The 24958-nt window shown below is 35.4% G+C and overlaps 1 protein-coding gene across 6 annotated transcripts in view; it reads right to left on the bottom strand.

Annotated features, from left to right (window-relative positions):
• Positions 1-24958, bottom strand: part of NDST3 (N-deacetylase and N-sulfotransferase 3) — a 192729-nt gene that overhangs the window by 21585 nt on the left and 146186 nt on the right. For 2 of the 6 annotated variants that reach the window (XR_012435034.1, XR_012435035.1), the window contains exons 6-9: positions 12781-12963; positions 10473-10569; positions 4453-4532; positions 317-491 (exon numbers count right to left, since the gene is read on the bottom strand). Coding sequence is in view for 2 of the 6 variants with exons in the window: in XM_005555787.5 (XP_005555844.1) it covers positions 317-491; positions 4409-4532; positions 10473-10569; positions 12781-12963 (579 nt within the window). In the remaining 4 variants the exon portion in view is untranslated. Of the gene's footprint in view, positions 1-316; positions 492-4408; positions 4533-10472; positions 10570-12780; positions 12964-24958 lie in introns of all 6 variants that reach the window. The other 4 variants (XM_005555787.5, XM_005555789.5, XR_012435032.1 and 1 more) reach the window with 2 other exon arrangements.

Genomic DNA, 24958 nt, shown 5'->3' with positions numbered 1-24958 from the left:
TACCTTTAAAATGCAGATATATAGAAGCAGAGATATAAAAAAGTACATAATATTTTGTTATATTTTAATTTAGTTTCTCTTATTGCATTAATACATTTTATTAAATGAAGTGATTAAGTTAATAAAATAAGAACAAAAACTTAATGGAGGAAATTTCTCAGTGGAAATCAAGAAAAACTTGTTCATTTTTCTGTAGATATCAAACAACTAGCAAATCTCTTTTGTGAAAACCTGAGGTAGTGGGTATTGCTAAAAACAATGCTTCATTGTCCATACTCTGCTTCTGCCTGTTGGATTTTATTTGCATTTTCCTTACCTGGTACCAGGAGTATGCTCGGTCTGAAGGGTCAATGAGAATGGTGATAATCTTGGCTTTGGGAACCAGAGAAGCAGCTCTTTTAGGGGCTTCCTCTGAGTGGAAGTAATTGGCACTCTTCTCAAACAAAAAGTCGGTGGTGACATTAGATGGGACTGGGAAGAAATCCATATACCTAGAAAAGGAATATTTTTCTCAAAGTAAGACTATGGTTTATACTCGTATTCTGGTGACCAAAGATGTTAAAAGTGTCCCACAAATTCATGTGCTTCCTAAACAAAAGCCTTTTTCTTTACAGCATTTGTGAGCAAGAGAAAAATATCCAGAACACTAATAATGTGTTTGGAAGATGTTTTTGTAAGTACATTTTCTTTATGTTTTGCTTAATATCAGGAAAAAATATAAGTGATAACAAACACGTAGACACAGAATGATCAAACTGCAACAGGGATCAAGCTAGCTATATCAAATGTGTCTAAATGTAGAAACACTGTACAGAGAAAATTTCAAGTACTCAAAAAGAAAATTGTATTAAAACAGATGATATGTTCAGTTCAGACATTTTAAAAGGATTTAGAGAAAATATTTTTTACTTTATTGCAAGTGAAATAATTTCTTTTCCACAAATGTATTGTGCCAGTGTTATGTTTACTCACATAGTGTCAAAGATGCAGAGCATATCTGGTATAAATATTGCTTATTTGCTTACTTTTTCTCATATAGAGCCACCTATGTCCCTCTTTAGTATGATTATAAGAGAAGTTTAAAAAGTATGCACATTCCAAATATACAATCCTAACAAATTTCCCAAGGTCATGTTCTATATCCTTACCAGTAGACAGAATTCAAATTACCAGCAGAATGAACACAGGGATATCTATAGGTTCAAGCACTGAAATGTAGGATTTCATTTAATGTTCCACCTGAATAAAAGTTGTCAAATACAACTAATTCAGCATATGATAAGAAATATTTCTGAAGCACTAAGGAACATCTTTTAGAGGAAAAGGGCTTTTTTAGAGTGACTGTAAAAATATAGCTTCTAGGGATTCTTATATTTTATAATAACGGCCTCAGCCTCCATTGCCACCCCCTTCAATTCATAAGCCATTATCACACTGGGCTACCAAGACAAGGTAATTCAATAATTACTCAACAAAAAAGTCATTAATATTCATGAAATGACCTGTTTTTTACAGTATCTTGTTTTCTTTTGACCAAAAGATCACATGAGATGTTGGTAGATTTTTGACTGAGATCATATCCTCAAACATGATAAAGCTTCTGGTAGAATTCCAGTTGTTAACATATTGCAAAGTTTAGCTGGTGCAACACAGTGATATCTTGAGATTCAGAGAAGTAAAGAAATCCTTTTATGTTGTCTGGAATTGGCTTGTTGGTGATATGTAATTCTGGCACCCTTTTAGGGAGAAAGAGATATACAAAAATTTCTGGAAGGTTTGATGTGCTATTTGTTCTGGTGTACATTCTATTTACAGAAAGTGCCAAATTTCAGGATACTTCTTATGTAGAAGCTCACACTGGTTCCAGGAGTGCTAAGATTATTTCAAGTGTCTAGTGGTATCTTATTTGGTCCAAGCTTGTCTCAAACCTGCTTGTTCTGAAAAAGGCTTCAAAAATCACAAAAAAGAGCAGAAATTTTAGCTTCTTAAACCTGCCCTACCTTGCTAGAAGTCTTTTATATCTGGAACAGTTTAGGCTTTGAAAACCTCCTCAAGCAAGTCCGGATCTTGGACCTATAATGTGTTGATTTTGCCAGGCTCCAGGGGCTCATGGAGAGGGCAGGGCACAGCTCTTGTTTGCTTATATGTCTGCATCTTTCTAGTGTAGTGGCTGGCACTTACAGGTACTTGAAAGATGTTTCATGAATAGAGAAGCAAATAAAAGGTTCATATTTTTAGTATGGGACCTGGAAGCTCCATAAATAGGCTCACATTTAGAGAATGTAAATTCAGGTTATTCAAAGAATTAGTGAGCAAACTGGAAGTGTTTTAACAATGCGGGGGTTAAAAGCAAATGCCTCCCTTAAGTTTTCCTACTTCTATAAAACATAAAACTTCAGCATTTTCTTTTACCTGAAAAGTGGAATTTTTTTTGCAATACTCCACATTTCTTCATTTATTTGCTATTTGGGTTGACCCTGAGTATTTCTTCCTTTTCTTTTTTTTTGGAGACAGTCTCCTTCTGACAATGAGGAGGACAATGGCACCATCTCGGCTCACTACAACCTCTGCCTCCCAGGTTCAAGTGATTCTCCTGCTTCAGCCTCCTGAGTAGATGGAATTACAGGCGCCTACCAACATGCCCAGCTACTTTTTGTATTTTCAGTAGAGACGGGTTTTGCCATATTGACCAGGCTGGTCTCAAACTCCTGACCTCAGATGATCTGCCTGCCTTGGCCTCCCAAAGTGCTGGGATTACAGGGGTGAGCCTGTGTGCCCGGCCGGACTTTTTGTTCCTATCAGAGTACCTAGCCACATGATGATCAAAACATATTTTTGAAAGGTTTATGATAAAAAATTAAGAATAACTCTTGCAATAATTTTTTACCATAAATTTTTCAAAAATATGTTTTTTGAAAAAAAGTCCTAGAGAATCCAACTATTGACAGGAATGTAATACTAATACATTCCTGTCCACCTCCAAAGCAATTTTTATTCAGTCCTTTTAGTCCTGATGTTAACATCATTTTATTCTATAATTATATACTGGCATATATACTTGAGTCAGTGGTCAAATACAGCTGAAGTAGTTGATGGTTTCTTTCTTTTCTTTTTTTTGAGACAGGGTCTCACTCTGTCGCTTAGGCTGGAGTGCAGTGGTGCAATTGCAGCTCACGGCAGCCTCAACCTCTATGGGCTCAGGTGATCCTCCCATCTCAGTCTCCCAAATTAGCTGAGACTACAGGTGCACACCACCATGCCTGGATAATTCTTATATTTTTGGTAGAGATGGGGTCTCTACCAAAGGTAGTCTCTTGCCCAGGCTAGTCTCAAACTCCTGACTTCAAGTGATCCACCCACTTTAGCCTCCCAAAATGCTGGAATTACAGATGTGAGTCCCTGTGCCTGGCCACTGTTGATGGTTTCTTGATTTTCCAGCTGTTATTCAACACCACACAATTAATCAAAATATCAAACCTTGAACTGAAAAATTGGCAGTGAGATATATAACAATTAGAATATATATAAATCCTAGTAGGTGCTCAAATTATACTCAATCCATTCCTTTTCCTTTCCATTCTGACTTCTCATAAGCAGCTCCTCAGGGGGTTGATAATTATAAAATTGAGATCATAAAATTTGACAACAGAGATATATATGACTATGCTAAAATACACGTAAAATCTATTTATGCTGTAGAATTATTATAATTCACTCATTTATACCACTCTCTGTCCAGCATTACACCTTCATAGCAAGACCTTTGGATACATTTTATGGTTAACATGTTAGTTTGCACCATCTCTCTCTACTACATGACTGTATTTCGTGTATTCTGACATTTTTACTTTTTAAATGTTGTCTTCAGATGGTTGATATATTTCTAATTTTGATTCAAAGGCAAAAATTAAATTCTGTGTATTGTTGATAGTTTTTTTATAGCTTTGATTACTCACGCAATATACAAACATTTCTAGTTTTATTTATTTATTTTTCCTTTTATGTGCCAAAGAAAATAGAAAATTACATATGTTGGCTATAGTATCACTTAATAAAAAGTGCACAAGAAGAAAAAGATATGAAATTTTTTTCCCCTTACTAGTAGAGAGGAATTAAATTTCTGAATATTATGCTATTCTTCTGACTTAATATCTATAATTACCATCAAGAAAATTAATGACAATTGAAATTACATGTGATCCTCTTGGGGAAACAAGTCTCTTTATAAACTGAGAAGAGTTTGTTCTGAAAAATTTCTGAGCCCCTTTATGATATTCAATCAATTTCCAAGGCACAGAGGTTAACTTTTATTTGTGACTACAAACTTAGATGTTTCTAAATATTAGTGCTAAGTTTATACTGTGCACAGTACATAAACTTTTAGATTTATACTAATAACCCATCTTACCAATCAATCCCCCTGTGGTAGTTATTTCTATTAAAGAACTGTACCTCCTCAAAGGTTTTTGGGCTGGGGGAGTTACTAAGGATGGAAGGATGCATAACCAGGAACAAATACAAAGCAGTGGTACCTGGAAAGATAATAGAGGTTCAGAAATTAATTAAATGAAAACACAATTTCCTATGATCAGCACTTTAAAGTCATTAATAAATATTACAATGATCCAAACAGCGTTGTTACAACTACTCCTTGAAATAACTTGAATGGATAATCAGCAGTTTAACAGAAGCAGGTTCTAAAAAAATGGAGACAGTGTGGTGTGAAAATAGGCCTGTTGCAGGGATTGAGAGAACTGGCTTTCAGTCTCAGTTCAATGACTGATTTGTCTGTGACTTTGTCTTTTAGCTTCTGTTTGTCTCAGTTTTCTTTTTCTTTTCCTTTCTCCTTCCTTTCTTCTCTCTCTCCTTCCTTCCTTCCTTCCTTCCTTCCTTCCTTCCTTCCTTCCTTCCTTCCTTCCTTCCTTCCTTCCTTCTTTTTTTTGACAGCATCTTACTATATTGCCCAGGCTGGAGTGTGGTGGTGCAATCATGGCTCACTACAATCTTGACATCAGGCTCATGGGATCCTCCTGTCTCAGCCTCCCAAGTAGCGGTGACTACAGGCATGCACCACTGTGCCAGGCTAATTTTAAAATTTCTAAAAATTTTTTAGTAGAGATGAGGTCTCGCTATGTTGCTCAGGCTGGTCTTGAACACTTGAGCTCATGCAATCCTCCCGCCTCGGCCTCTTAAAGTGCTGGGATTACAGGAGTGAGCCACCTCTCTTGGCCTGTCTCAGCTTTCTTAATGGAAAATCCCCTGCCTACTTATTTCATAGATTTTCTCTGAGAATTAAAAGACATGTACTTGAAGACATTTTGACAGTAATAAGGCACTATATAAATGAAATATATTATTATTTAATATATTACATTACCAAAATCAATACTTGGGTTCTCATATTAAGTTCTTCTTGAGGCCTATGAAAGCTAATTAAACTCAAGACAGAATTTAATCTTTCCACAAGTTTGCTTAAGCTTGAATGTACTTATATTTTTTATAAAAGTAGTGTCAAAAATTGTTCAAATTGCTAAATTTGAAAAAAAAATAGTGCCCTTTCTTAGCGACATAACTTATAGAATTTGCATTTACTAGGGAAGAGAATGGTATATCACAGGTACGCATATATATTTGTGACTGTTGGGGAGCAAGGGTGTGATTTTTCAAAAAGTGAGCAATGTCATAAACTGTACAATTAGTGTTTTATAAGACTAAATGAGGAGATAAAGGATGCAGCTTAGTCGGTCTGGTACAAGAGAAAGTAAGGCAGTTTGGGTTCAGTTTATCAAAGGTTTAGCCATGTATTTAATATTTGTAACTGTGACTGTGTTTAAAAGATCATAATATAAAAGCATTTCTACATATTGGCTACCCCTAAGAGAGAAATATACTATTATTTACACTGTTATACAATCTGTGGAGCAGGACTTGAAAATTATATTCCAAGTCAATAGCTAGCGATGGTAATAAGACATGGCCTTGTAACATTTCTCTCACTTGGAGAAATTACTACTCTAATTTTGCTTAGTAATTATGTCATGTTGCCATTTGTACAAAACTTTGAATTTTCTTATTTTTCAGATAAGCTTTCTTTCTTTTCTTTCTTTTTTTTTTTTTTGTTTGAGATGGAGTCTCGCTCTCTTGCCCAGGCTGGAGTGCAGTGGCATGATCTTGGCTCACTGCAGCCTCTGCCTCTTGGGCTCAAGCGAATCTCCTGTCTAAGCCTCAGGAGCAGCTGTGATTACAGGCGCCCGCCACCATGCCCAGATAATTTTTGTATTTTTGGTAGAGACAGGGTTTCACCATGTTGGCCAGGCTGGTCTCGAACTCCTGACCTCAGATGATCCACCCACCCAGGCCTCCCAAAGTGCTGAGATCACAGGCATGAGCCACTGTGCCCAGTCCTTAAATAGTATTAATATGGAAGTAAGGTAGTATTTTAGTGTTTATTTACTTAAATGGTACAAATATGGCAATATTTAAGTAAATAAATACTATTTAAGTATTTATAAATTAAGCTTTCTTTAATATTTATTTACTTAAATCTACCATATCTATACAATAGAAAAATTGTTAAAATAACTGTCAACAGCAATATTGTCTTAAAAAATGAATTGAAAGAGGTAGTCTTCCTAGATTATATCTGAACTAAACAATGAACACTGTAATCATAGATCATTATAGGGAATAAAACACAGTAATCTATGATATACAAAGTAAAAATGTGCTTCACAAGCTTGCCTTAAGACAGTGCTCCTCTAAGCATGTATTAGATTCATCTGGTGGGCTAAAACACAGATAGCACAGCCCTATCCTAGTATCTCTGATTCAGCAAGTCTTTGCTGAATTTGCACTTTTTTTTTTTTTTTTTTTTTTTTTTTTTTTTTTTTACAGGAGTCTCGCTCTGTCACCCAGGCTGGAGTGCCGTGGCGCCATCTCGGCTCGCTGCAAGCTCCGCCTCCCGGGTTCACGCCATTCTCCTGCCTCAGCCTCCTTGAGTAGCTGGGACTACAAGCGCCCACCACCACACCTGACTAATTTTTTTGTATTTTTAGTAGCGACGGGGTTTCACCATGTTAGCCAGGATGGTCTCAATCTCCTGACCTCGTGATTCACCCGTCTCGGCCTCCCGAAGTGCTGGGATTACAAGAGTGAGCCACCGCGCCCGGCCTGCACTTCTAGTAAGTTTTCTGGTGATGCTTATGCTGCTGCTCTGGCAACCACCCTTGAGAATCACTGACTTAGAATAACTGTGAAGCAATATCTAAAATTTATTGGAGGAAAAAAGCTCCATTACATGAAATCCATAGTAAAGTAGAAAGTAGTAAAGTAGAAAGAGCATGTTCTTTGAAGTCAGGTAAATTCTAGGATCAAGATTTTTATTCCTGTACTTACCAGCTGTGTGAATTTGAACAAAAATTATTTACAACCTCTCTTGAGTCTTAGTTTTTCCATCTGTGTAGTGGGGAAGAAAATACTTAGCTATCAGTGTTCTATGAGGATTAGCGAGGTAACCTAGGCGAAATCACCTAAAGAGTGCCATATCTGAATATCTAAAAGGCATTTTTCAGATAAAAACTTTACTGAGATATAGCTTAGAATTATAATACATAAATATATAAATACATTTAAATCTCAGTTATACACGTGAGATATAATCCAGAAAAATGCATGAGGAATTTTTAAAATTAAAAATAACAAATATTTTTGGAAATAAGTGTTGCCATTATAATGTGAGAAAAAAAGCAGAGAGATTAATTCCTTTCTTAGATCAACTGAAAACATTATTTTCTGAATCTTATTTTTAAGAATTGTATTAAATACATTTGTTCACTTTTAATAGCGTTTCATGATCAGCATTAATTAGACAAACAGAAAAAACGGATATAATCTAATTATTTTGCATAGTCAGTAAAAGGCATAATGAAATGTATCCGTGTTAAAAAATTGTTAATTTGTGGTTTCTGAATTCTGTCTTTGCCTGTACATATTCTTGGGTCTGAATAAACTGTCCTGCATATGTATTTTGTGAGTGGTAACTCAACTACATAATCATAGACACACATTTAAATAACCATCTATAAATCTTCAGTTTTATATTTTTTGTCAGTCTTAACACTGAAATATTTGAATATCGAGATAACTAGAAATCTGTGCAAAATTATCCAGAAAAATACTTTTTATTTTTCGAGACAGAGTCTCACTCTGTTGTCCAGTCTGGAGTGCAGTGATGCAATCTTGGCTCACTGTAACCTCTGCCTCCCAGGTTCAAACAATTCTCCTGTCTCAGCCTGCTGAGTACCTGGGACTACAGGCGCACACCACCACGCCTGGCTAATTTTTGTATTTTTAGTAGTGATGGAGTTTCACCGTATTGGTCAGGTTGGTGTCAAACTCCTGACCTCAGGTAATCCACCCGCCTTGGCCTCCCAAAGTGCTAGGATTACAGGTATGAGCCATCGTGCCTGGCCCAGAAAAATACTTTTGACAAAAGTACAGTTAAAAATGAAGCTATTTTATTTTCATGTCACTGATATGAGAAAATACTTTAATTAAAAAATCAATTTCACAAAATATGGATATATACAGCAACACGAATCTCAAAAGTATTATGCTAAATGAAAGATGTCAGATACAAAAGACTACACACTACATGCTTCCATTTACATGAGGTTCTAGAAAAGGTAAAACTGTAGTGGTAGAAAGTAGTTGCTTGTGGCTGGGGATGTGGTGGGGATCGGGGGGATACACTGCAAAGGAACAAGGACAAATTTTTTTTAGGCTGACAGCTGTTCTGTGTTTTGAATGTGGTGGTGGACACAACTGTGTGCAATGTTCAAAATTCAGCTAATTGTACATTCAAAATGGCTGGATTTTATTGCATGTAAATTATATTCAGCAAAACTGGGAAAAATCAATTTCTATAAAAAAGAATCAATTTGTATAAAAGGTATTTTCCAACGACAAATGCCATATCCAAATTGTAACAAACACTTGGAAACCCAATTGAGTTTAAGAGGACAAATGATAACTCTACCATCTAACCATGATATCAAAATGTCTGCATATCCAGCACAACACGAGGGAAGTGAATCCTGCAGGACTTTCTAAAGCAAAATGCTACCAAGCCTTCAGGATGTGATCAGTCTTGACAAGTTTATGTGATGACAGTGGGAGTTCACTGAAGAGATTTTAGTTTAAATGTTTTCCTAGTTGTCTTTTCACTTTAGATAGATAAGGACAAGTGAAATAAATGACAAGAAAAATATAAGTATTTGCCATATTTATTATTGTTTTCAGATCGATATCTGCAAATGACATTAAGGAAAAAGATGAACATGCTAAACTCCTTGTGTACATTGCACAGAATTTTCCTCAGTTATTTCTAGATCAATGAGGAGAGGAAATGTATTCTCCTTAGCAAGCAATATGATGTTCACTGTTTTCTGTGAAGCCAGTAACCAAGGGCCCCAAATAATTTACCACGCAGGATATAGCATGAATGTCTGGTAGTTTAAAGCTTCCATGAGGCTTCGTTTTAATACTGATTTTTAGAAACAAGAAGTTTATAGGCCGGGTGTGGTGGCTCACGCCTGTAATCCCAGCACTTCGGGAGGCTGAGGCGGGCAGATCACAAGGTCAGGAGATTGAAACCATCCTGGCTCACACAGTGAAACCCGGTCTCCACTAAAAATACAAAAAAATTAGTCAGGCATGGTGGCGGGCGCCTGTAGTCCCAGCTACTCGAGAGGCGGAGGCAGGAGAATGGCGTGAACCCGGGAGGCGGAGCTTGCAGTGAGCCAAGATCACTGCCACTGCACTCCAGCCTGGGCGACAGAGCGAGACTCCGTCTCAAAAAAAAAAAAAAAAAAAAGTTTATGGGGAAAAAAATTGCACATCATTTTTAAGAAAAGGTGCAAAAGATTTCTCCTGGGTGTGAATAAACACCTTTCTTAGCACAGAGTTTTATGTATGTCTAGGAATTCTGCTTGTGAAATATCTTTCAGACTTTTAAAAAATAGTCATCTCTGCAAGAAAGTTTACAAATAAACAATATTAGGAAAATGGCAGCCTAAGGGACTATTTTTCTAGCAGGGATTTATTATAAAGAGTTATAGGTACTTATCTGTGTCCCTCTTGACTTTTGATATAATCCTGTCACTGATTAGCTTTGATTTTAGAAGTGTTAATTAAATACTTTTCAATGAAAACATTTGGGGGGGAAAAAAAATGTGCCACCAAATTGACTGCTGGATATTTGAACAGTGTGACATCTGTTTTATTCTTTTCACCTAAAAAACACTTTGTTAAGCATTTAGGTACATTACTGAGCTAAATGAAAATTATGTCAGAGAAAAACGTTATTCATTCATTAGCAGTTATGGGAGGTTTACAAACTTATTGTGACAATAACTCATTGTCTAGTCATCAGAAATTTTACACTGGTTAATCATAACATAAAAAGTTCTCACCAGTTTTCTGGGGTCCTATTACCAAGAATTTTGGTAAGCGATCGCAAGTTTTTTCTTTGGACCAAATGTCTCTGTGGCGTTTGTCATCGCAAGGATTCTAAATGGGAGAAGAACATAGAGATGTATTGTTTTCATGAATGTGTCCATTGTGTGCCAGCTTTTCCAACTTGTGTTCTTTAAAAGTATACCAGGAAACGCTGGGATAAAAACATAGGCTCTTTTAAAAAAATGAAAGCCCTGAAGTGGCATCATGGAAGTTCTGAATAACTCCTTTCCATCTTGAGGCTGAGAGTCTACAGAGGAGGCTGGAGATGGGCAGTATTTCCACGTTGGGTAAACAGTCTCAAAGCATGAACAGTTTAATTGGCTACTAGCAGTTCTATTTACGTTTTAAATAGTTTACTGGGCAGAGATTATGCTTCCTGCTAACCTAAAAGATGATACACACTTAGTATTCAATATATAACTGAAATATAAGTTGTCAGATCTTTATTCTAAGTAACTTTGAACTTTCCAGCTGTGCTTCAGAGGGATAGGGATCTGGCAAAAATACTACTATCTAAAGAGTAGATACCTCTCAACTGCCATCAAAGCTTGATGAATGTGTATCTAAAAACGTAATTTTATAGACTATGATGCTAGAAAGTCCTAAGTTTTAGCAAAAGGGAATAATGAGGGTGAATTACTACCTTAGGGATTCTGCTTTTGGTGTATAATATTTAACACCAACATCCACCACACAAGTCCTACTTAGAACACCCTTCATTTTAAGAACAAAGTATATATTATGTAGAAAAGGAGGAAGAATTACAGTACCTTTAATATTATTTCAGGAATGGGCAAAAGTACCACTTTTTATTTTTAGTCAGTTAATACCATAGGTATGTGAAGTTAAATAAAACTTCTGCTTATTTTTAATAAGCAACAGATGTTAAGACTAAAGTGAGAGTATTCTTTTTGGCTGTTCTTCTGAAAAAGTTTAAAACTTGTCACCTGAAATAATGATTTCAGTTTAAAAGTTAGGTTAAATTAGCAGGAAAATTGCATGTCTTTCCATTGGCTAACATTTGGTGATGTTTTGTGGTAGTTAAAATGAAAAGATGCTTGTTACAATGAAAAGATGCTTGTTGAAACAATGGAAAAGTAATATGCAGTCATAAGTCCACAACCACCAACCTTAACCTGCTAAATGTGCAGTTGTTATGGAGTTACCTGTGTGTGCTCAGGAGGTAATCAACTTACGGTTGAAAGCTGAATGCATTGAATATAAAGTTCAGAGTTAACAAATTCAATCTGTGGTAAAAATTTACTGAGGTCTACTTCTGATGATTGTTACTGTTTTACCATCAGCTCTGTCTGTAACTAGTAGCGTTGAAAACAGTGATTAGGAAGCACAACTTTTGAAGCCAGATGGCCTACAACTGATTCCTGCTCTGCCACACACTAGCTGTGTGACCTTGCTTAATTGACTGAGCCTTTCTGTGCTTCAGTTTCTTCATCTGTAAAATGCAAATCATAACTGTACCTACCACGTAAGGTAGTTGTGAGGATTAAATGAGTTAATACATGTAAAGTGCCCAGTCTGACATATAGTAAGCAAGATGTAATTATTTGCCAAGATTATGATTTTTCATAGATCATGGAGTGGACAATTTAAATTCAAAGTTGTTCCTGCAATTAATTCTATGATACCTAAGAGTCTATGCTTTGAAATCTAGGTTACCCCCAGGGTCATCTGAGTATGCCATATTCATGTGGTATTTTATCTTAAGAAGCTCAGTGATTTTCCCATGAAATGCCTTCCCTCATATTAATCCCCAATTAATACTTCTGAAAGCTGTCCACACTCAGCGGCTCTTGGCTGTTGGTGTACCTCATGGTTCAGAAGGCAGATGTCAGTTCTGAACTCTTCTCAGAGATCCTTTAATATGGTTTAATCATTAAAGATATGGGGATGTGTTCAAAGGCTACCTGCCTAACAAACGACCTGTTTGCCATCTTCTACTCTTCCAGCCTATTGCAACATGTAGATTTATCTCTCACTCCTGATTGAAGACATTATGTCCACTGAATCCATCACTGAACTTTCTGAATCCCATGATTTCCAATGCGCAAGGGAACAGGGAATTGAGAGCAATATGTAGCAATGATAAAAGACTACAGTTTAGGAAGGAGTAGTTCCTCAAATTTACTAACATTTCCAAAATGCAGATTTTTTTCAGATGGCTTCACTTTTCACATTTGGAATATCTCACAGAATTATGTTCCTGGAATTAATGGGTTATATCAATGATTGAATTAATTTTACCTGCCAGAGAGGGTCTTTCTGATCAGGAAACAGCTCAAAATACTTGTGGGCCAGTTGTACTGGAGGCAGAGTCTGAAGTCGCAGGTTGGTCCAGCTCTTCACAAAGTTGGCCAGATTAACAAATGTATATAATCCCAGTCGGTCATTCCCATAGTTGGACAAATGGGTCATGAAAATGCTGATCTGAAAAAAGCAAATGAACTTCAGTGTAAATAACATTTATTTTGACACTAGAGGGCAGTATAATCACAGCGATGCTAGTTTTTTTCCTTAAGTAGTCTGCGCAGGGTTTCAATTCATGGTGTGTTTTTGGATTTGGGACATATCCCTCAAACCCTCATTATATTCATACATACTGGAGGATGTGTTATCAGCAAGACTTGAGCATTTTTTCCCTGAAATTTTCATATATTTCATAACAAAAAATACATTCAACATCAATAGCGGCCGTATACCCATGTTGGTGCAATAAGACTGTTGTTGAATAACATAACCTGTATGTTTCTCAAGCCCTTTTTCACATTCTTTAGTTCCATTATTCCCAATATAAAACACTTCCTTTAAGAAAAATCTTTAACTCTTGGCTAGATAAAATTGACTCTTCCTATGGAAGCAGCTGACCTAGATTGAATCCATGCATTCAAAGAAAATCACAGCAAGTGTGGGACATTTTTTACAATAAAATAAATTTGAACTCTGCAGGTTAGACTGCATTGGTCTAGGATGTAAATGTACAATGAGTATTTGTAAAACTATTGCTTTAAGTGAATGCAGATAATTTTTGTTGGTTAGTGTTGACAAATGAATTCTTCTGCATGGGATTTTTAATGGCAAAGAAAACCTTTGTGGCATTTATGCTGCTATAAAAAAGATAATAAAAATAATTCATGTGATAATAGTACTTTTGGAAAATATATAATGTCATGTGAATGAATAGTAACAATGGTTTACTATAATCACAATAATGAGTTTAATAGGTCATTCATTAAGAGACTGAAAGAAATATTCAAGAAAATTCATCAAGGTAATGTGACAGAGCTGAAAGAAAAAGTTATACTAAGATTTAATACAATAAAAAAGAAAAATGTAATTACTTAACAATTATGAATAAGAGGAAGTAGTAATATCCTATGGAACAAATCCTGCAGGCTTTTACATAAAAAGCTTCATTGTGATCAAGAATATTTACATTTCTATTCACTCTGCCTGAACATATATTAAATCTTTGAACTTTTGCAAACAAAATATTTTGTGAGTGATTTAAAATAGCTATCTGTACCGGCAGACCAATGTAGTCATGGAATTGGGAAGTAAGCCTTTTACCATTTTGGGTCTTTCTAAAAAAACGAGACTTTAAAAATTAAACCTTCTGGTTATTTTTTAATAGTAACTTCAATACTGTGACTTAAATTTCCTCTTTTTCTCCTGAAAAATTTATCAGAACATTAGGTGATTGAGAAACTTATGAAAATCATTCTTAAATTTGGAAGTTTTTTTCTAATGTCTGTTGGAGGTGGTCTTTACTCATTTGTTTTACATGCCACATTTTTTTTTTTAAATTTATTTATTATTATTATACTTTAAGTTGTAGGGGCATGTGCATAACGTGCAGGTTTGTTACATATGTATACTTGTGCCATGTTGGTGTGCTGCACCCATCAACTCGTCATTTACATCAGGTATAACTCCCAATGCAATCCCTCCCCCTACATGCCACATTTTTCAATGTACCTTAATAAGATAGCAAAATGATACTTCTGTTTACCTTTCTCCTAAAAATTTTTTAACTACAATTTTAAAAACGTGTATTTTTAACCTGGTTAGTAAGTTCAAATTTCTTGCTTTATTTTTATGAAAGATTTGTCAGTAAGTCTGTATGTGTCATATTTCACTTGAATAATATCTGCATGGGACAGAAAATGGGAAACAGGGATAATATATAACCTTGTGATACTAATACATTTGAAATCCCTTTGAACTCACTTTTTAACCTCAGAAAACATTTTTATTCTGACAATTAAAGCAGAGAGCTACTCTCTACCTGCGTGACCATGGAAAGTAAAAAAAAAAAAAAAAAAAAAAAAAGCTACTCTTTCTGATAAAGACAGACAGAACCCAAAATGATTTATGAGCTGGTAAAGAACATTGCTTTTCATGAAACTGAACCTGATTTGCAAGAATTCAGGTGATACTTATAAGGTGTTGAACTTAGTCCTGTAAAAGAAAACCTACTTAGCCTCCAAGCATGGAACTTTTCCCAAATGTTCAATTCTATTTTTATATTCACACTTTAATATAATGCAAGGTGCACCACAAGCTAAAGGATGGTTTAATGTTTTTGTAATGCATGTCACCTTATGATCCTTTTAGACTTTGGACTCAAGCCTGAGATTTGTTTTGTGCCCCTAAAGAAATACAAGTCCATAAGGGAATATAATTTGTCAGGACATAATACATTTCAATTTCTTTTTGAACTTCTTTTTTCATGAATCACAATATTTTCTCTAGACATGGAATATTGCACATCTCTTGCTGAACATGTAACCTCTCTAAGTTTTCTTTGTTACTTTTTTGTTAGGAAAGTATGCACATTAAGCAGGAAAATTGACAAAAATAGATATATAACGAGAATGTTTTGGTCAAAAAGTTAGCTTGCTTTCTAGACAGCATTTCTTCCTTACCTATGTACTGACCTATGACATTTATAATGTCATTTCACTTCTTGGTAATTCCTCACCTGACAACAATTTCTGTACAGCATAGAAGGAAACAAAGACAAGGCTTGAAAAGGCTGCTAGTTCAGGAGAAGTAGATATTAGTTTTTTCCTAAAGATGATACTTTTACAATTTTAAGAGTACTACAGGACTGAGGTTTTATTTTTGTTTTATTTATTTATTTTTTAAAGATGGAATTGGTCAAAATAGATTATTTTCTTTATACTTGTAGATTCCAATGAGAAGGAAAGTGTCAACAGAAGTGACAACTGCATTTATAAAACAATTTTTGCTATAAACACACTATGAGTAATTAGTTGTCACCAAAAGGACTAATTAGCTGCTTAAAACTCACATCATTTGAAACTCTGCCAAAGGCATAATGTTTATTTGACTAACAACTGAAAAAATTCTTTCTAGTCTGTGAGATATAGATGTGTATAGCAAGATGGTTATCTGTGAATTTTTTTCTGTAAAAAGGGAAAAGGTAAATATCAAATACCACATACGTTAGTATTTATGAGAAAGGAAACAGATACCGTTTGTCAAAGTGTAACTAAGAGAAAAATGTGGGAAGCTTTATCTGTACTTTCTAGCATCAACCCTGTGGATCTATTAAGCTGTAAGTATGGGGGGATGCATGGCTCACTACCAAGAATAAAAAGCAAAACATAGGTCCTGGTGCAAACACTGTTGACAATACAGTAAGTATTCTCTTTCTTTGGAGAAGGCTGGGAACAGGAGAGGAAATGTGGATGTGAAAAAGTATGCTAGTTATTATAAACTATGCCTTTCATGACCATGCTGCTCAGTTGAAATCCACAAATATTTTTCTGATTATTCTGCTATTTGCCAGATGCTGTGCTTCGTTCTGAGGGTGCAAATATAAATATGCTGCTCATTTTTTCAAGTTTTGTTCATGAAAAGAGTCAGAATTCAGAAGTTCTCTTTTCATAGCAATCTATGAGTTTACAGCAAACTCTTTCTCTCAGCCAACCCGTTTTGTTTTGCTTTAGTATCCTTCTGGGTGACCATAGATTCAAAAGGTTTAGGATATATACAAATCAACTGGGAAGTTTAAAACATTCTGATCACCAGTCTTTATACTCATAGATTCCGATTTTTAGGTCTGGAGGAGGTCCTGGTACCTGCATTTTAATCATCTCTAGTGGTCTTGATGTAGGTGTCATTGGAATACAGTTTGAGAAAACCTGGCTAGACCCAGTTCTCCCAGAGAAACTTTTATTTTCCATAGAAATGTATATTTTATTCATACAGAAAAGATTCAGGTCATCAAACCCATTGGTTGCTTTGTAGTAGCTTTGAACACGTTTGAACACATTTTAAAAACAAGCATGTTTTATTAAGCTCATAAAAATATTTCAATGTCCTAGACTTAGAGTTGTCCTTAGTACAAAACACAACTTGGTAAGTGCCGTTGGCCATGCCTTTCGAGGACTTCTGTACTGCTGACGGATGTGTGGTGATGCTCAGAAGATTGCTATGAAAACAGAACTGGTTCATACAGACATGTGAATTTGGCTTCTAATTCCCTTCAATCCTGTTTTATTTTTGAATTTTACCTTAAGTTCCGGGATACAAGTGCAGAACATGTAGGTTTGTTACCTAGGTATACATGTGCCATGGTGGTTTGCTGCCTGTCAACCTGTCATCTAGGTTTTAAGCCCCATATGCATTAGCTATTTGTCCTAATACTGTCCCTCCCCTAGCCCCCCATCCCTTAACTGGCCTCGGTGTGTTGTCCCCCTCTCTGTGTCCATGTGTTCTCATTGTTCAGCTCCCTCTTATGAATGAGAACATATGATATTTTGTTTTCTGTTCTTGTGTTAGTTTGCTGAAGATGATGGCTTCCAGCTTCATGTCCTTGCAAAGGACACGATCTCATTCCTTTTTATGGCCATATAGTATTCCATGGTTTATATGTACCACATTTTCTTTATCTAGTTGATCATTGATGGGCATTTGGGTTGGTTCCAAGTCTTTGCTATTATAAACAGTGCTGCAGCAAACATATGTGTGCATTTGTCTTTATAGTAGAATGATTTATATTCCTTTGGGTATATACCCAGTAATGGGATTGCTGGGTCAAATGGTATTTCTGGTTCTAGATCCTTGAGGAATTGCCACACTGTCTTCCACAATGGTTGAACTAATTTACATTCTTACCAACGGCGTAAAAGTGTTCCTATTTCTACACAGCCTCACCAGTGTGAGATGGTATTTCATTGTGGTTTTGATTTGCATTTCGCTAATGATCAGTGAGCTTTTTTTCATATGTTTATTGGCCACATAAAAGTTTTCTTTTGAGAAGTGTCTGTTTATATCATTTGCCCATTTTTTTTTGATGAGGTTTTTTTTTTTTTTTTTTTTTTCTTGTAAATTTGTTTAAATTCCTTGTGGATTCTGAATATTAGACCTTTGTCAGTTGGGTAGACTGTAAAAATTTTCTGCCATTCTGTAGGTTGCCTGTTCACTCTGATGATAGTTTCTTTTGCTGTGCAGAAGCTCTTTAGTTTAATTATAATCCCATTTGTCAATTTTGACTTTTGTTGCAATTGCTTTTGGTGTTTTAATCATGAAGTCTTTGCACATGCCTATGTCCTGAATGGTACTGCCTAGGTTTTCTTCTAGAGTTTTTATGGTTTTGGATTTTACACTTGTCTTTAATCCATCTTGAGTTTTGCATAAAGTATAAGGAAGGAGTTCAGTTTCTGTTTTCTGCATATGGCTAGCCAGTTTTTCCAGTACCATTTATTAAATAGAGAATCCTTTCCCCATTGCTTGTTTTTGTCAGGTGTGTCAATAATCAGATGGTTGTAGATGTGTGGTGTTATTTCTGAGGTCTCTGTTCTGTCTCTGTTCTGTTCCATTGGTCTGTATGTCTGTTTTGGTACTAGTACCATACTGTTTTGTTACTGTGGCCTTGTAGTATAGTTTGAAGTCAGGTAGCATATGCCTCCAGCATTGTTCTTTTTGCTTAGGATTGTCTTGGCTATATGGGCTCTTTTTTGGTTCCATATGAAATTTTAATTCATGTTTTTTTTTTTTTCTAATTCTGTGAAGAATGTCAATAGTAGTTTGAAGGGAATAGCATTGAATCTATAAATTACTTTGGGCAGTATGGCCATTTTAATGGTATTGATTCTTCCTATCCAAGAGGATGGAATATTTTTGCATTTACTTGTGTCCTCTTTGATTTCCTTGAGCAGTGGTTTGTAGTTCTCCTTGAAGAGGTCCTTCACATCCCTTGTAAGTTGTATTCCTAGGTATTTTATTCTCTTTGTAGCAATTGTAAATGGGAGTTCATTCATGATTTGGCTCTCTGCTTGTCTATTATTGATGTATAGGAATGCTTCTGATTTTTTGGCACATTGATTTTGTATCCTGAGACTTTACTGAAATTACTTATCAGCTTAAGGAGTTTGGGGCTGAGACGATGGGGTTTTCTAAGTATAGAATCATGTCATCTGCAAACAGAGACAATTTGACTTCCTCTCTTCCTATCTGAATACCCTTTATTTCTTTCTGTTGGCTGATTGTCCTGGCCAGAACTTCCAATACTATATTGAATAGCAGTGGTGAAAGAGGGCATCCTTGTCTTGAGCCAGTTTTCAAGGGAATGCTTCCAGCTTTTGCCCATTCAGTATGATATTGGCTATGGGTTTGTCATAAATAGCTCTCATTATTTTGAGGTATATTCCATCAATACCTTGTTTATTGAGAGTTTTTAACATAAAGGGCTGTTGAATTTTATCAAAGGCCTTTTCTGCATCTTTTGACATAATAATGTTGTTTTTGTCATTGGTTCTGTTTATGTGATGGATTACTTTTATTGATTTGCATATGTTGAGTCAACCTTGAATCCTAGGGATGAAGTTGATTTGATTGTGGTGGATAAGCTTTTTGATGTGCTGCTGGATCTGGTTTGTCAGTATTTTACTGAGGATTTTCACATCGATGTTCATTAGGGATATTGGCTTGAAGCTTTCTTTTTTTGTTGTCTCTCTGCCAAGTTTCGGTATCAGGATGATGCTGACCTTATAAAATGGGTTCAAGAAAAGTCCCTCCTTTTCAGTGGTTTGGAATAGGTTCAGAAGGAATGATACCAGCTCCTCTTTTTACCTCTGATAGAATTCAGCTGTGAATTAGTCTGGTCTTGGGCTTTTTTTTGGTTGGTAGGCTATTAATTACTGCCTCAATTTCATAACTTGTTATTGGTCTATTCAGGGATTCGACGTCTTCCTGGTTTAGTCTTGGGAGGGTGTATGTGTCCAGGAATTTATCAATTTCTTGTAGATTTTCTAGTTTATTTGCATAGATGTGTTTATAGTATTCTCTGATGGTAGTTTTTATTTCTGTAGGGTCAGTGGTGATATCCCCTTTTTCATTTTTTATTGTGTCTATTTGTCAATCCTGTTTTTTACCAAAGCAAAGTTTTCCATATCTCCATGTACCTCTCAGATGCATGTTAACTTATGAGTTCTCTATTTAAAAGGCTGCCTTTCACATTCACTTTTGCTTTATTTCATGGCATTTTAATGGCTATGTGGCAAAGGAAGAGTATACTGTAATTTACTTTGTGTTCTTCTTCCTCTTTGACTTAGATCCCCAGACCAGAAACACTCATTACAGAAAGAGTAAGGAAACTAGTTTATTTTTATATAGGGCAATGAACAAACTCCAGAAGTTTCATTTTTATCATCATGGAAAATATATGAGTTCCATCACTGTCAAGATTGTACTCCATCACACGAGCATGTCTCATTCTGAAAAATAACTACAAAATTCTGAGCAGAAAGGATATTCTAATGATGTTCTGGGCCTGAACTTCCTATTCTATAATTCCCTGGCTTGAGCCCTCTCAAAGTGCCTCATTAGCTTTTGAATTGAATAAAGTTCAGTGTGTCAACCTACGGTACTACATGGTCCCAGTTTATCTTTCCAGTCTTCCCTTGTGTACCCCGTCTGTGCTCAGAGCAAACCAGCCAAATTGCCTTGCTTGTTGACCTACAATATTCCTTGGACTTGCTTCTCCATGGCTTTGTTTATACAGTTTCTTCTCTCTGTAAATATGCTGCCTCATTTTGCTACCTAGCTCAATTTTATGTATTCAAGAGTGTCATGTACACTGTTTCATATCTCTCAAGGCAAATGCAATGTTTTTAAAAATGTGAGCCCTAGAGCACCTAGTTTTGTCTTTCTGACATTTTCTTACCCTGGCTTGTTTTGTGCTTTTTAAATATACTTGTTTTATTCATCTCTAGACTGTAAGTTCCTTGGGGGCTGGCATGGGCCCTTCAACTTTATTCTCTGAACTGTCTGTAATATATTGTATGTGCCTTGAGCTGGTTCCAACAATCTTATTTTTAAAGTTGAAAAGTCTAGGGTCCGTTATTTTCAATGCCACTCATTCTGGTAATCTTTTAGCACCATTAAAATTGTGGGCCTCAATGATTTATTCTTGTCTCCTCTAACTTTATCCCCATTCACTGTGTACTCTTCTTTTTAGTCTCCACTTATTTTCTTACTGTCCATTTCCTGCTATTTTCCATGAAACCTTACTCCTTTTTAAATAAACTATATCTTTATGTCTTTGCCTTTGGCCTGTATAGTGATCAAGAAAGAGGGCTCCGCCACCTACCGGCTCTACAGTCTTAGCAAGTTATTTAAACTCTCAGTACTTTAATTGACTTGTTTAAAAGAAAACAAAAAGGATATAGTAATAGTAATTACCTCACAGGGTTGTCATTACAATTAAATGTAAAGTTTAAAAAAATTTAATACACTGACTGCCACATAGTAATTGCTTAATACATAAGAGCTATTTATTATTGTTGATATATTATTGTTAGTTTGGAGAAACATCATTTCTTATTTACAGTTTCTTTCTAGCAGCTCACCAGCCTTATCAGGATAGCTTTCCAATCTCTTAACCCTCTTATTTTTTTCTGCATCAATCAATGTGCTTCTGATCACTTCTTCTACCAGGCAAGATTCTATCTGCAATGATTTGAACTTCTCTAATACCATTACCCTCAGATTCCCAGATCATCTTTCTGCTTTCAGTGCTCTGCAAGTATGAGACTTTGGGCCAGTTCTTCCATTTAATTAGTTCACTTCCACATATGGACTCTTCAGCACAGCTAGAGAAAAAACACACAATAGGAGCTATTCATAGCGCATAAGCATATGGTCCCCAAACTCAATGGAATCCTTAGTGCTACTGGATATTCTTCTTATTTATTCATTGTCACCTTGCTCTTCTGTTCCCTTCAGCAGCTATTTCAAACTTTCAACCCTCTCTGGAGGTCTTCTGTTCAGTTTCCACTCTCCCTACTTTCCCTAATCATCCCCTAATTAACAGGGAGTGTTATCAAGCAGAAACTCTTTCAAATCCTTCTTTCTACACATTTGTCTTTTAAAAATTCCTCCTGACACCTGGAGTGTCAAGCAAAGGTGTTCCATTTTGTATTCAAGACTAATATATCTCCCAGTGCTTTTCATCCCATCTGCTTTCAACTCCCATGTAATCTTAGTCTATCACATATTCCTCTGTTTTCCTCTATTTCAGTCCTCTCCACTGGTCCTTCCCTCATACCTGAAAACATATTTGAATCTCTCTCATCTTAGGCTCTCTCCTGATTGTCTTTTCTAGCCACTGTCCTACCCAGCCAAGTTCTTCAAAGGAACAGTACCCAGGTGCTCACTTTACTCCTCACCTACATTCACGTTTCAGTCATTTGTGACTTAAGTTTTGTCCCCACCATCCCACGGAAAATGCCTTCTGAAAGGTAAGCAATAGCCTCTTAGCTACATATAGATACTTGGTAGTCATTGCATTAACCAATCTACTCTGTTGAACATGGTTGGCCACACTTAAAATTTTATTCTTCCTTGGCTTTTTTGACACTGTTTTCTCCTAGTTCTCCTCTATCTGTATTTTTCACTGATTCTTCCTTCTCCACATTACCTTTAGATAGCTAGTGTTTTCCAGGGTTTTGTTCTTTACATGCTGTCTCTAGGTGGAATCACCACAATGATCCCCACATCTCAAACTACTATTTCTATCTTTCTCCTAAATTTTATACTTAAATGTCTAGTTGACATTTTTATCTGAACGTGCCATAGCCATCTCACTTTAAACATGGCTCAATTGAGCTCATTATGTGCTTGCAATAGAGTGTAAGTAAGCTCCAGGAGAGCAGGGACCTCATCTGTTTCATCATTGCTAGTTTTCTAGCACCTAACCAGCGAAATAATAACTAGCACATAGTAGATGCTCAATAAATAATATTTGAATGAATGAATCTTTACAGCCAGATCTTGTCTTGCTTTTGTATTCCTTATTTTCCCTAAGGTTACTACTGTTCCTATGGTTATCAAGCCAAAAAATTGAGTGCATTCCAGACACTTACCAGATCCTCATTTCTTATTGAACTGGACTTGTTTTGTCAATACAGTCTCTTTCATAACTCCAGCTGATCCTCTCTATTCCTATTAGCACTTACCTGGTTTAATCTCTCATTGAATCTTAGCTGGGTTCTTTAAAAGCTTTCTAACTGATCTTCCTCCTTCCAGAACTGGGCTCCTCTAATCTATCCTCTAGAACAACGCTGTCCAATAGATATATATTGCAAGTCACGTGTGTAATTTAAATTATACCTTCAGTAGCCACATTATGAAAAATAATAATTGAATAAAACTAATTTAAATAATAAATAATATACTTAATTTAACCCAATGTATACAAAATGTCATTTCAGCATGTAATCAACATAAGAATTATTAATGAGGCATTTCTCATTTTTAAATACGAAGTCTTCAAAATCTATTTTATATTTTATATTTACAGTACATCTCAATTAGGATTAGCCAACTTTCAAGAATTCAATTCACGTGTGGCTGGTGTAGCTGTAGAGTCTGTGTCTTTAATGCTTCAAGAGTCCATCATGATAATGCCCCTACCTTCTTCTTCATCTTCATATTTTCCCATTTACTTGCTTTTACTTTCATTCCAGTGTGCATGACTCCATGCATTAGTAGATGTTTTTCATTCTACCTGGAATACCTTCCTGTCTGTTTACCTACCATGTCTTTTCCAGTTTGAGGTGACTACTTCCTTTTTGTATTTCACTGTACCTTACGCTCTCTTAAAAATTATTAGGATTAGTTGCTTTGACTTGTTATACGTTCCTCTTGCTAAACTGTGAACTCAAGAGCAGGGACCAGGTTGTACTTTTTATTATATCTACAGTCATGTGTATGGTTCATTAAATAAATATTTGTTAAACTTAATTTAATTACATAATAGACTACTGAAAAGTATTTGTTGAATTGAAGTCTATATCTTAAGTGATCTTTTACCTTTTAAAAATTATACAGTCAAGGTAAAAAACAGAAAATGTAAAAAAAGAGAAAAACATTCTGAATTGTTTTCATATATTAAAATCTTATATATATGATTTATATATAAAAGTATATATTGTAAGTTATGTATAAAATTTTTTAATATAAAATTTTGTATGTGTAGGTTAATGTAATGGTATAACCTGACAGATAGTGTTTACTGCTTAGCAATATATCTGTAGCATTTTAATACATTGTTAAAAATACTTTAAAGTGTGTGTGTGTGTATATATATATATATACACACACACACACATATATATTTAATATATATATTTCATGGCTAAATAGTAATTTATCTTATAAATTATCACAATTATCACAATGTCCTTAGTCAATTTTCTACTCTTGGTCCTTTAGTTTGCTTATAATTTTTATTGTTATAAACAACACTGGATTGGTCATTATCATTGATATATCTTAGTTTGTATCTGACTATATTCCTAGGAAAAAATTTTAGAAGTGGATGAAATTGCAGGTTCCAACAGAATGCATATTTTAAAGGCTAGTATCTTATGAGCCACCTGTCTTGGGTTCAGCACACTGGCCCAGTGCCCTGGGCTTTATTCCTATTCAGCTGTGGCATGAATAAGAACAAATCATAAAGGAAGAGCAGTCTACTGGAGTTCTTGAATAGTGACAATTTATGTTCGAGCTGTGAGAAAAATTGTCCTCTTCATGTCAAATCACTGCTTTTCATTTTGCATGATTCTTGCTGGCTGGGAAGCATTATTTGGAAATTGTGTTAGCTTTGACGATTTAGCTTTCAATCAATAATGAGCTGCAGATGAAAAGGAAACCAAATGTGAAGAGACTAATAAGGAAGGTAGAAAAATAGTCTTTCATCAGACTATAAGGGAGCAAATGTTAGCTTTAGCAGCTCCAGATGAATTACATGTGAGGATTCAATGAGATAATACAAGCTAAAAGTTCAATATAGTGTCTGACAACATAGTAAGTACCCAAGAAATCATGTTACCTAAGATTTGGTAAAATACGATATTTTGACTTGTCTCAAAATTCTTACACCCAAGGC

The sequence above is a fragment of the Macaca fascicularis genome, chromosome 5 (assembly GCF_037993035.2).
Source record: "Macaca fascicularis isolate 582-1 chromosome 5, T2T-MFA8v1.1".
Lineage (NCBI taxonomy): Eukaryota > Metazoa > Chordata > Mammalia > Primates > Cercopithecidae > Macaca > Macaca fascicularis.
This window is presented reverse-complemented; position numbering and strand designations above follow the sequence as displayed.